General features: G+C 49.2%; 1 protein-coding gene across 2 annotated transcripts in view; it reads left to right on the top strand.

Moving 5' to 3' along the window:
- Window positions 1–12,404, top strand: part of GRIK4 (glutamate ionotropic receptor kainate type subunit 4) — a 505,937-nt gene that overhangs the window by 478,440 nt on the left and 15,093 nt on the right. For both annotated transcript variants that reach the window (XM_018059644.1, XM_018059645.1), the window contains exons 17-18: window positions 1,006–1,231; window positions 5,499–5,627. In XM_018059644.1, the coding sequence (XP_017915133.1) occupies window positions 1,006–1,231; window positions 5,499–5,627 (355 nt within the window). The remainder of the gene's footprint in view (window positions 1–1,005; window positions 1,232–5,498; window positions 5,628–12,404) is intronic.

Here is a 12,404-nt window from a genome sequence, read left to right as displayed (position 1 = left end):
CTGGTTTCACTGATCCTAAACTATATAGATCTCAGATGGGGACCGTTTTGGCTTCTCTGAGTTTCCCTTGCAAGGCTCAGGAGTGGATCCTGCCACAATGCGTGTTAGCTGGCCAACCAGAGTTGGGCTAGACCCAGAAATAGTTTGTGTTGGCTTGCAAGATCTCTAGGGAAGCAGATTTCTCTGGAGTCTGTGATTGTCTAGGCAGCCTATGACCCAAGAAGTTCATTTTCACATGAAACAAGTCCAAGGCCTTAGGTTTTCTGTTCTCCGTACATGTCTCAGAGCTGCTGGCACAGGGACCATGAAGGCATCATGCAAGCATAGGGTTCAGATAATCCCCCAGAAATCTGTCTCCTTCTTATTTGTACCTGAGAAGCCAGCATTGGATATGTGATTGATGGACTGGTTCAGAGTTGATAGAAAAGGGCTGGCATTCTTCCTTTGGGTGATGTCTGTTAGAAGTCCAGAATGAATCTGAGCTCGCTGCCTCCCAGAAGGAGAGTGGAGGATGCAGCCAGAATACCCATACTCACTTTGGTCAGTGTGTGGAGGTTGGCAATGGAAGACCCCTTGAGGGTGGATGAGGCAGATGCGATGATCAAACCAGCAGGCAGAGTTTGCAGCACCTTCAGATCCTGTTCCTTCTGTCTTTCTGTGTGTGTGTGCGTGTTTAGCCGCTCAGTCCTGCCCGACTCTTTGCGACCTCATGGACTTAGCCTGCCAGGCTCCTCTGTCCATGGGATTCTGCAGGCAAGAGTACTGGAGTGGGCTGCCATTCCCTTCTCCAGGGGCTGTCTTTCTGTAAAAGATATCAGAATCACAGCCCTCTCCTGCCATTGAGCAGTGGCAGCTGAGAGATGAAAGGGAACAGGTTCTTGAATGCAAGGAGGGGACTGAGTAGCGGAAGGACCAGGATTTTGGGGACCACTTGGATGCTCTCCCTTTCCAGACCGCTGTCCCCTTTCGCTACCCTCAACCTGCTTCCTTGTGTTCTTTTCCCAGAATTCCCGCTATCAGACCTACCAGCGCATGTGGAATTACATGTATTCCAAGCAGCCGAGTGTGTTCGTGAAGAGCACGGAGGAGGGGATAGCCAGGGTGTTGAACTCCAACTACGCCTTCCTGCTGGAGTCCACCATGAATGAGTACTATCGGCAGCGAAACTGCAACCTCACTCAGATCGGGGGCCTGCTGGACACCAAGGGCTATGGGATTGGCATGCCAGTCGGTATGCAGGAGGGGATCGCCTCTTCGGGTAGCTCCACCCAGGCAGGCTCAGGGCAGCTCAGACCACTGAAGGCAGCCTTCTCGTCAACAGCCCCTGTTTCTAGAACCAATTTCTCAGCGACTTGAGGCAGGCATTCTCAAGGTTTTTTTTTTTTTTTTTAAAGCAAACCCTCATACTTCACGTCATCAGGGATCAGTTCTCAGCCCTTAGTTATTGAAAGGTTAATTGATTAGCTTTTTTATAATTGTGTTTATTTATTTCTGGCTGTGCTGGGTCTTCAGTGCCGCTGAGGCTTTTCTGTAGTTGTGGCGAGCAGGAGCTCCTCTCTAATGCGGTGCGTGGGCTTCTCATTGTGGTGGCTTCTCTCGTCGTGAAGCACAGACTCTAGGGCACACAGACTCCAGTACTGCAGTAAGCGGGATCTTGCCAGATCACAGATAGAACCTGCGTCTCCTGCATTGGCAGATGGATTCTTTGCCACTGAGACACCAGGGAAGCCCTTGTTAGTTATTAATTGCATGGTTACTAAACGGCTCTCAGATGCCCCTGGTGGATTCTTTAGGCCTGTTGTTCTCTCCCCTTCTGCTTCCTGCTCTTTGACCATTTCTCGGCTGGCTGACATCTCTACTAGTGGCGGAAGGGAGATGGTAGGACTTGAGTGAGTTAATTTTGCTATTAGTGTCCATGGTGAAAGGTGTAATATGAAAGGGGACTGATGTGATTGGAGGAGATGGCTTTCAAATCATCTGTGGCTCTCATGGATCCGTCTACTCTGAGTCAGCGTAGATAGCTGAGAGTGAGCAGGCGCGCTCTGATGTAGCTCTGAGGAGGCTAGAGAAGCTTGGCTTCCAGAAAAGTATCCCAGCTATGCCTACTAAAGGCAATGCCTGCTTTAGGCCTTCCCTCGCCGATGACTCCTTCACCAGAAGGTGAGGGGGAGCATGTTAACTGCTCACCATGGTTGTATTGGAGGTCTGGAAATGTCTCTCAAGTGTTTCAGACACATACCCTTCCCCCAACACCATGGAGAGTCATGTGGCACAGGGCTGACTTCAGACAAGGTTGTCCTGTGCGAGGCAGCAGGGAAAGCAGCAGGGATGGAAGAAATCAGATCATGTGGGGAAATTGATATACAGTGCATGCATCTTTGCTATGATCTTGCACAATTCTTCTGCTGTCTCTTTCCTTTTTAGTTGATTTACAGTGGTGTGGTGGTTTCAGGTGTATAGCAGAGTCATTCAGTAGACATATATATTTTTCAGGCATATTGAGTAGAGTTCCATGTGCTATACAGTAGGTCCTTGCTGGTTATCTATTTTATATATAGTAGTGTTACACCCCTTCTCTGGATCATTACATAACTAAGAACTCTGTAAATTATGGGGCTCACTTATATCAGTGTCTTGTGAAGAGCATGGCTTTGAGGCAGGCAGATCTGGAAATGCACCCTGCTTCCTGACTGCAGGACCTTGGACAAGTGATTTAACCTCTCGGAGTCTCAGTTATCTCATTTTAAGGGGAAAGTCGCTCAGTCATGTCTGACTCTTTGTGACCCCATGGACTGTAACCTGCCAGGTTCCTCTGTCCATGGAATTCTCCAGGCAAAAATACTGGAGTGGGTTGCCATTCCCTTCTTCAAGGGATCTTCCCGACCCAGGGATCGAACCCAGGTCTCCCGCATTACAGGTGGATTCTTTACTCTCTGAGCCACCAGGGAAGCCCACCTCATTTTAAAACCAGGTTTCTAATACCTAACTCAGAGGGTTATTTTGAAGGTTAAACCTAATCATCTGATCTCACCATAGCATCTCATCGCACTTAGCCTGTTTGGGGAACATCAGGCCCTCCCCATCTTTTCCATCATTCCCTCTGCTACTTGGTCAAAGCAGATGGCTTCTTAAAGACTGCTCAGAAACCAAGCCCAGGAACATAGGCAGCAACACGATTCAACTCTTGAACCCTGTAATTTCTGACACTAGTAGGTCTGTAACCCAGAAGCCTCACTCAGGGTGCCTGCATGCTCTCCACTTAGCATCATATTTCATGGAGTCCATTAATATTACAGATCGTGGGCCCCTTTGAGAAATTTACGGGTTGACATTTTGTTTCAAGATGGTGGAGTGAACCACAAAATGAACCTAAGTTGCACCTTGATAATACTCTAGCAGTTTAACATATTTAACTGAAATGTCAAGTGTTTCAAAAGTTTTCATAGAGGAAAACCCTATAGAGAGTTGACACGAAGCTGACTGACTAGAAATTCTCATCGATAACCAATGAAAAGGGGAGAGAAATGCATTGGTTCTGTGTCTGAAGTGATGCTGTTTCCGCTTGTATTACTTTAATCTTACCCACCTGCAAGGCAGATGTGGTCCTTCCCATCCTAGAGGATAGAACTGAGATTCAGGGTTGATGAGTTACTTGTCCAAGGTCACAGAATAGGTGGAGAGAGAAACTGGGCTTGAGCCTAGGGTGCCCGTCTCAAACCTAGCATTTTGCCTCCCAGACCGTGTGGACAAAAGGGTACCCAGCTCGACAGAACAGGATAGATGGGGAGGGTGAACTATGAGCTAGCCCAGGTTGTCAGGCTGGGAAGAGCACTGCAGAGTCGATTGATAAGACAGAATTTAGGTCCTAAAGACAAGCATGTGTGTCCTTCTTAAGTGAGAGGTAAGGGCATAAACAAATAAGCAATGTGATTGGACCCAGGAAAATTAAGGGAAACGGAACAAGGAATGAGATGGGTAAGTAGTTTAGGAGCTAAGTAGGCAAACATGGAGTAAGCAGAATAATCCTTTGCTGGGGCCCTTGGTATGCTATAGAGATTAGGCTGAAGAAGCCTTGAAAACTGCTCGAAATGCCTTGTCAGGTGGATACTTGCTTCTAAACCTGGAATGTTCATTAGTCTCACCATCTAACACCATCTGTTAGTTCAAGTAGCCATTCACTTCAGATGTGTGTTAAGTACCTGCTATGTGTGAGGTGCTGTTGACATTCACCCAGTTTGTGTTCAGTGCTGCAGGCTTGGGGTTTGAATGCCCAAGCATAGTTGTATCTATAGCAGGGAAGTTTCTATCTATGGAGTCATGGGCTGTTAGAGTCCTAAGAGATCTGGGAACTGATCTGATTCCATGGCCCAGCGGCCCGGCACTACCTTGGAGCTTGTTAGAAGTGCACTCTCAGCCACCACCCCAGACCCACTGAATCAGAGTCTGCGGGCCTCAAATCCCCAGGGGATTCCAATGTGCATGAAAGTTTGAGTGCAGGCATCTATTTGTTCCAGCTCCTGCCTGTATCCTTCACCAGAGCCCTTTCCCCCAGACCATCTGTCCACAGCAGGCCTTCACAGAGCTTAGACAAGAACCTGGGTAGCTTAGTTACTTTCCAGACTCTTGGCAGCTTTTTCTTAATGATTTCAGACCTCAGCCTGGGCTGGGGCATCGAGCTTTCCATGGTTTCGTTTAAGGCTGTTACTGTGATTAAATCTAAATTCCGGGACCAGGGCTCCTTGACGGTATTCCATTTGAAAGTTAAAAAAAGAATTGCACTCAACTAAGCCTTCGGTTTGAGGAGGTGGGGGGAGCGATGTAGACAGGGTGGTGGACAAAGTCAGGGTTCTGGGGCACCCAGCGGGCAGCTGTGAGGGTGGGGGGTGCCCCAGACGGGTTCTCCATGCAGATAGAGCCACCCCTCTCTCTGGGTGGCTTTTCTCTTGTTGGTGGCTGCTCCTGGTAAACAGTTGTTGGGTGTAATGTAGTGAGAGTTACAAATGGCAGAGAAACTAATTTAAATAAAGTCGAGAGTAGGCAGCTGATGGACAGCAAGGTTTGTGTCACAGAAGATGGCCCTCCTTGGCCTCCCGGAGGCAGGCAGATGGGGAGCTTTTGCAACCAGTTCCCCGCATGCCGGTGGGTTCACCCAGGTAGAACGCAGTGGCACCTGGATGGGGAGGTGGGAGACGCAGCTGTCTGTCACTTGACCCACAGTGGGGTCTTGGCCATGGGCTGGGCGTGCCAGTCAGCGTGGAGAGAAGGGAAGTAGAAATACCTGGTGCCCCAATTGGCGCCAGAATGCAGTCCTCTCCACGGAGAGTCCCAGCCTGAGCACTGTGGAGAGCTGTGCTCCTGCGGGGACCCCACCCCCGCCCCTCCTGTGCTTCATGGGCGGGTGGTGGGGGGTGGCAGGAAGGTTGAGACCTGGCCAGGGAGCAGAGAGATGCAGACGGGGCACTCACGTCCTGTGTTTCGGGCTCTCCTGTGACCCCCAGGCTCCGTCTTTCGGGACGAGTTTGATCTGGCCATTCTCCAGCTGCAGGAGAACAACCGCCTGGAAATCCTGAAGCGCAAGTGGTGGGAAGGGGGCAAGTGCCCCAAGGAGGAGGACCACAGAGCCAAAGGTAAGGGCGGCCGGGGCCCCCCTCCTGCCTGGGAGACCAGAGCTGCTTGTCTCTGGCTTCCGAATCCCAGGTCATTATAGGTTGAAAACAAGCCTCGAAAGGAGCCCAGGGCCAGGCTGGGACCGGCTAGGGTCAGCCCTGTCCCCAGGTCTCGGCTCCCTGTAGGGTATCCACTCCCGCCCGCTCCCAAGTCCTACAGATGCTAACCCTGCCACGTCTCTCGAGTCCAGTCACTTCTGCGCCAGCACCACCTCTTCCACTGTGGCCTGCCTGTGTCCCTGGCACCCCACAACCGCATGATTACAACAGCCTAGCTTCTTTTTCCCATCTTTGCCCTTCTTCAGTGTTCTCTCTGGGGCTTCCCAGTGGCGCTAGCGGCAAAGAACCCACCTGCCAGTGCAGGATAGATGTAAGAGACTCAGGTTCAATCCCTGGGTCAGGAAGAGCCCCTGGAGGAGGGCATGGCAACCCCCTCCAGTATTCTTGCCTGGAGAATCCCATGGACAGAGGAGCCTGGGGGCTGCAGTCCACAGCGTCACAGAGTCAGACACAACTGAAGCCATTCCGCACTCACACACACAGTGTTCTCTCCACCAGGAGCCTTAAAAAGGTAATTCTTTTTAAGACGCACATAAGATTGCAGCCTTGGGGGTTTCCCTGGCGATTCAAGGGTTAAGACTCTGCCCCTTCACTGCAAGGAGTGTGGGTTCGATCCCTGGTCAAGGAAGTTCCTCATGCTGTGAGGTGCAGCCAAAGGGGAAGAAAAGAGATTGCAGCTTTGGCCTAGACAAACCTTCCAATGGTTCCCATCTCACTCAGAATAAAACTCAAGCTTTCTGTGACTCCCGACCCTACCTGATCTCTTCCCTCGTTTTCTTCCTGCTCCCCAAGCCTGCTCCTTCAGAAGCCCCTCTGGGCCATCAAGTCCCCACCCTGCACACCTCTTCCCTTCCTCTTAACTGCTTTATTTCTCTTTTCCGACTTTGTCACTACCTGATACTATTATTTTCTATTAATCTGTTTACTTTCTGCCTCTTCTAGCACATAAGTTCCATGAGGGCAGAGTTTGTCTTCCTCACAGGGCTGTCCACTGGGCCTGGCACATGGATATTATATTGAATGAATGAATGAATGTTAAATCCAGCTGGATAGAGAGCAGGCACTGACTGCCGTGAAGTTGAGGAAGGGCTTCCCCTGCGGCTCAGTGGTCAAGAATCTGCTGCTATGCAGGTGTCACAGGAGACATGAGTTCAGTCCCTGGGTCAGGAAGATCCCCTGGAAGATGGCAACCCACTCCAGTGTTCTTGCCTGGAGAATCCCTTGGACAGAGGAGCCTGGCAGGCTAACAGTCCATAGGGTCGCAAATAGTTAGACATGACTGAAACCACTTAGCACGCATGCACGAGGGTCCTGAACACGTAGCATTTTCTGTCGGGGGAATATACACCCTGGCTTACCCAGGACAATCTCAGACTACATATCTGCTGTAGATCAGTTAAGGCCTGTTAGTTATTTTTAGAATGCCCTTTCATTCTACAAATGTCCTGGTTTGAGCAATAAATCATCTGGTCACCCCAGTGATCTACTGCAGCCTTGCTAAAATATGCAGCGAGTTTACCTATACACACTGTCCCCTGGGGAGGCAGCAGAGGAGTAAAATGGATGATCCCTGTACTTCCCCTCTTGACTTGGCGTGAGTGATTATCCAGGATGAGACAGTGAGGGAGTGACTTTGTGTTCCTAAGTGTCTCCATGTGCATCTCGATCCTGCAAGGAGAAGGCTCAGGAATACAGGGGCAGCCCTTAGTCATTTAGAATATCATCTTTTTTTTTTTGGCCGCACCTTGCAGCATTCAGGATCTTAGTTCCCTGACCAGGGATCAAACCTGTGTCCCCAGCAGTGGAAACACAGAATTGTAACCACTGGACCACTAGGGAAGTCCTGATCTGGAGTAATTTAAAATTGAAACAGAGAGGTGGACCTGGGACCCAGAGTGAAACAGGAGAAATGTCCAGGTTTCTGGCACCCTAAAGCCCTTGATCCTCCTCCAGCGCTCTCCCTCCCACAGTGGGTTGGGTGCCTTCTGTGGCTTTGGATTGAGCACTCAACATGCTGCTTTGCAACTGTTGGTGTCTGCTGCCTGGTCAATGGCACCGTAGAGTGGCCCTGTCTCCGCTGCTCTACGTCCCTGGCCTCCCCTGCAGAGACTGACGCGTAATAGGGACTCAGTGAAAGTGTGTGGGATGTGTATGTTTAAAGCCACTGACTGACAGATGTCAGAAGACACCGCTTCCAGTCCCCCTGGCCACACTAAGGTGTTGAATGACACTGCTGTGATGGTTTCCTGGGCAGCCCTCATGCCCAGAGCTCTCCACTCTGTAGAGCTGTTCCTGACTCTGACAGCTAACATATGTGGGGATGCGGGGAGGCTGTGGATGAGGGAGACTGATCAAAACAGGGGTGGCCAAGAGCAAGGGCTCAGAGAGCTGCAGGAACCCCACCAGCTCTGGCTGCTCCAAGCCTCCCTCCTCTTCTCCTTCTCACTGGTGATGAGGTCCCCTGCTTTCCTTCCTTTTGTAAACCTGATCCTATTTGATCTTCTGAAGCCTGGTTCCCCTCGAGACTCACTATTGAGTTATCCCAACTCTCCAGTTTCCCCATCCTAAGTCTCCAGTTTCCCCTTTCATCCCTGACCGCTAAACCCAGCCCCTGGCCCTTGCCCTTTGTTCACTTAGTATTTGTGTTTATTTTCACCAGTAATCTATAGAGGAACATTTGGAGGGCAGAAGATTGGCAAGGACATAATGAAGACTCAGGAGCTGGGACCTTATGGTTTTCATTCAGGGACCTCAATTTAGATCATCTCTGTCCCATTCACGATTTCACCCAGAGTCCAGTGGAATCCCCCCCACTGCCCAAGAATGGAGCTTATCAAACTTTTGCCCCCCTGCACACCTGCTTGTTCTGCCGACAGCCGCTATGTTGGTTCTCTCCCCTGAAGCAGTGTGCACAGGGCTCAAAATCATGAATAGTGGGTCAAGTGGACTCTGCTCCATAGATGGCCTTGTTATTTACACTGTAAAATGTCTTTAAGCCTTAGTTTCCTTCTCTGGAAAACAGAGCTAAAAATAATAATGACCCTCCTTGGGCTATTGCAGAGATCGAATGAGATAAATCATGTTAAATGCTTAGCAGGGCACCTGGTTCAAAGGAAATGAGAAGTGATTTTATTCTAAATTTTTTATCTAAATAAGCAACTGAGGTCTGAATAGTGTCCACAAGTGCATCTGTCCACCCTGTATTCCTCCAGGCTACATAGCTCTTCTTCAACACATAGGGCATTAGTTTTCTGTTAATAGTTATTCCCTATGGACTGTGAAAACCTTAAGGACAGAGTCTGTGTCATATGCATTTTTCTATCCCAGTGACCAGCATATCATTTGACATTTCATCAGTACTTGATGCAAGGAATGGAAAGGAATGAATGAATCAGCCATCATCTCAAGGACCTACAGACTGGTCCTACTTCCTAAGTCTGTTTTCCTCGAGACAGCCCTGACATCCAGGCAGTGGATGGAAACTGTTTACAGAGACCCCACTGCCTCCTTGACCTCGGGCGTGGGGTAGCTCGTCTCGGCCGCCGCTCCTGACCTTGGGCGTGGTGCAGCTTATGCCAGCAAATTTGGAAAACTCAGCAGTGGCCACAGGACTGGAAAAGGTCAGTTTTCATTTCAATCCCAAAAAAAGGCAATGCCAAAGAATGCTCAAACTACCACACAATTGCACTCATCTCACACGCTAATAAAGTAATGCTCAAAATTCTCCAAGCCAGGCTTCAGCAATACGTGAACTGTGAACTTCCAGATGTTCAAGCTGCTTTTAGAAAAGTCAGAGGAACCAGAGATCAAATTGCGAACATCCGCTGGATCATCGAAAAAGCAAGAGAGTTCCAGAAAGACATCTATTTCTGCTTTATTGACTATGCCAAAGCCTTTGACTGTGTGGATCACAATAAACTGTGGAAAATTCTTCAAGAGATGGGAATACCAGACCACCTGACTTGCCTCTTGAGAAACCTATATGCAGGTCAGGAAGCAACAGTTAGAACTAGACATGGAACAACAGACTGGTTCCAAATAGGAAAAGGAGTAAATCAAGGCTGTATATTGTCACCCTGCTTATTTAACTTACATGCAGAGTACATCATGAGAAACTCTGGGCTGGAAGAAGCACAAGCTGGAATCAAGATTGCTGGGAGAACTATCAATAACCTCAGATATGCAGATGACACCACCCTTATGACAGAAAGTGAAGAGGAACTAAAGAGTCTCTTGATGAAAGTGAAAGAGGAGAGTGAAAAAGTTGGCTTAAAGTTCAACATTCAGAAAACCAAGATCATGGCATCTGGTCCCAACACTTCATGGGAAATAGATGGGGAAACAGTGGAAACAGTGTCAGACTTTATTTTGGGGGGCTCCAGAATCACTGCAGATGGTGATTGCAGCCATGAAATTAAAAGACACTTACTCCTTGGAAGGAAAGTTATGACCAACCTAGATAGCATATTCAAAAGCAGAGACATTACTTTGCCGACTAAGGTCCGTCTAGTCAAGGCTATGGTTTTTCCAGTGGTCATGTATGGATCAGAGAGTTGGACTGTGAAGAAAGCTGAGCACCAAAGAATTGATGCTTTTGAACTGTGGTGTTGGAGAAGACTCTTGAGAGTCCCTTGGACTGCAAGGAGATCCAACCAGTCCATTCTGAAGGAGATCAGTCCTGGGTGTTCATTGGAAGGACTGATGCTGAAGCTGAAACCAATATTTTGGCCACCTCATGCGAAGAGTTGACTCACTGGAAAAGACCCTGATTCTGGGAGGGATTGAGGGCAGGAGGAGAAGGGGACGACAGAGGATGAGATGGCTGGATGGCATCACTGACTCAATGGACATGGGTTTGGGCAGATTCCGGGAGTTGGTGATGGACAGGCAGGCCTGGCATGTTGTGATTCACGGGGTCGCAAAGAGTCGGACACGACTGAGCGACTGAACTGAACTGACCACTGCCTCCAACAAACAGTGGCTGTGTATCAGGCACTGTGCTGGGCTCTGAAAGTGTGAAAAGCAATGAGACGTGGCCCTGCCCTCAAGAGGCTTAGCACCTAGAGTGAGGCGCAGATCATCACTGTAACAGTCACAATGCTGAGATGCTTTCATAGAGCTGGACAGAAAGTATTATGAAGCCCCAGGGCAATACTTCTGAGCAATATTTGGGGAAGGTTTACAGAGACAGGGGGCCTGGACCATGAAACATCCATTAGGAGTCACAGCTCTAGTTGTTCATCCTCATTCTATTTATTTACTTGGCTCTGCTGGGTCTTCACTGCTGCACAGGCTTTTCTCTGTTGTTGTGAGTGGGCTTCTCATTGCAGTGGCTTCTCTTGGTGCAGAGCACAGGCTCCGAGGCACATGGGCGTCAGTAGTTGCGGCTCCTGGGCTCTGGAGCGCAGGCTCGATAGGGATTGAACCTGAGTTACCTGCATTTGTAGGCAGATTCTTTACCACTGAGCCACCAGGGAAGCCCCGGGAAGTCACAGCTTTAGGAAGATTATGGAGCACAGCTGTCACACTCAGAAATTGGATTCAAAATGCAGGGTGAGGTTGGAGTTAAGAGGACATTGAAAAGTGGGTGAAGGCATGTGGACAGCAGACCTGTGTCCCATGGAAGAAATGAACAGCAGAGGGGACTGAGCATGGACTTTTGGGGGTTCTGGGGACACAGTCACAAAGGTCTCAAGCAGCCCAACATGTTTGGAATATCCTTAAAGTCTTCTGTTTTGTCCTAAAAACACATGTGAATTTTGCATCTGACAGCTGAATATGGGCATGTTTATGTAATGGAAAAACCCTTTTCTGGCCTAAACCCTGGGTAAAATTGTGTCCTAGGAAGATGTCCTAGGAACACCCCAGAGCTCTGCATGCACCTTGGCACGCTGTGAGCACACTGGACTGACTTGGTGACATTGGTGGCAGACCTCAAAGGTTCTGGCATGAGATGTGGCATCAAGAAAGCAGGCGTTGTGGATGGAGCTCTGAGCTGTCAGTGGCATTCATGGTCCCAGGGGACAGTCATTGCCTTGGGAGGAACAGAGAGGAGATACTGCCTTTAAGTTCTAAAAGAAGTTGTTCCAACTCAGCAGACACAATGTTCTTAGAAGTCAAGGTGTTTGATTTGCTAAAAAGTATTTTGGAATACAGAAGGCCAGTACCTGAAAAGAAGCTTGGTGGAAAGCTGACACTAGAACTTCAAAGACCCAGGCCACCCAGTCTGCAAACCAGATAAAAAGATGCCCTCCTGAGAAGGGAGTTTCTGAGCAGGAAAGGATGTGTTAGAATTTGGAGGGTCCCTGAGAAGGAGCCTGGTGCCCAGCTGAGAGGTGGAGAGTGCCAGAGAGAACTCTGGATTTGTTGGGAATCCCTAGAGGCAAAGAGATTTTTGCTTCCTTCTAGAGTTTGGCAGACCCCAGAAATATGTGTCATGCTGCATGGAGTAGAGGGCGTGAGAGATGGCACGTGGGCACCAGGGGCAGAGAGGTCGAAGGAACAGGCCTGCATTTTCCAGGGTCCCAGACAAGGACATTGGAAATCTAGGTCGAATCCAGCATTAGGACAGGACACCTAACTCCATCCCCATGACAGAATCTCCTTGCCAACCTCAGACCTGAAATATATCCAGGAGTGAAAGGGGAACAGAGATAACACTGTATTTAACTGAATGTA

Source organism: Capra hircus, chromosome 15, assembly GCF_001704415.2.
Source record: "Capra hircus breed San Clemente chromosome 15, ASM170441v1, whole genome shotgun sequence".
Taxonomy (NCBI): Eukaryota; Metazoa; Chordata; class Mammalia; order Artiodactyla; family Bovidae; genus Capra; species Capra hircus.
The sequence above is the reverse complement of the archived record's forward strand: the minus strand, read 5'-3'. Positions and strand labels throughout refer to the sequence as shown.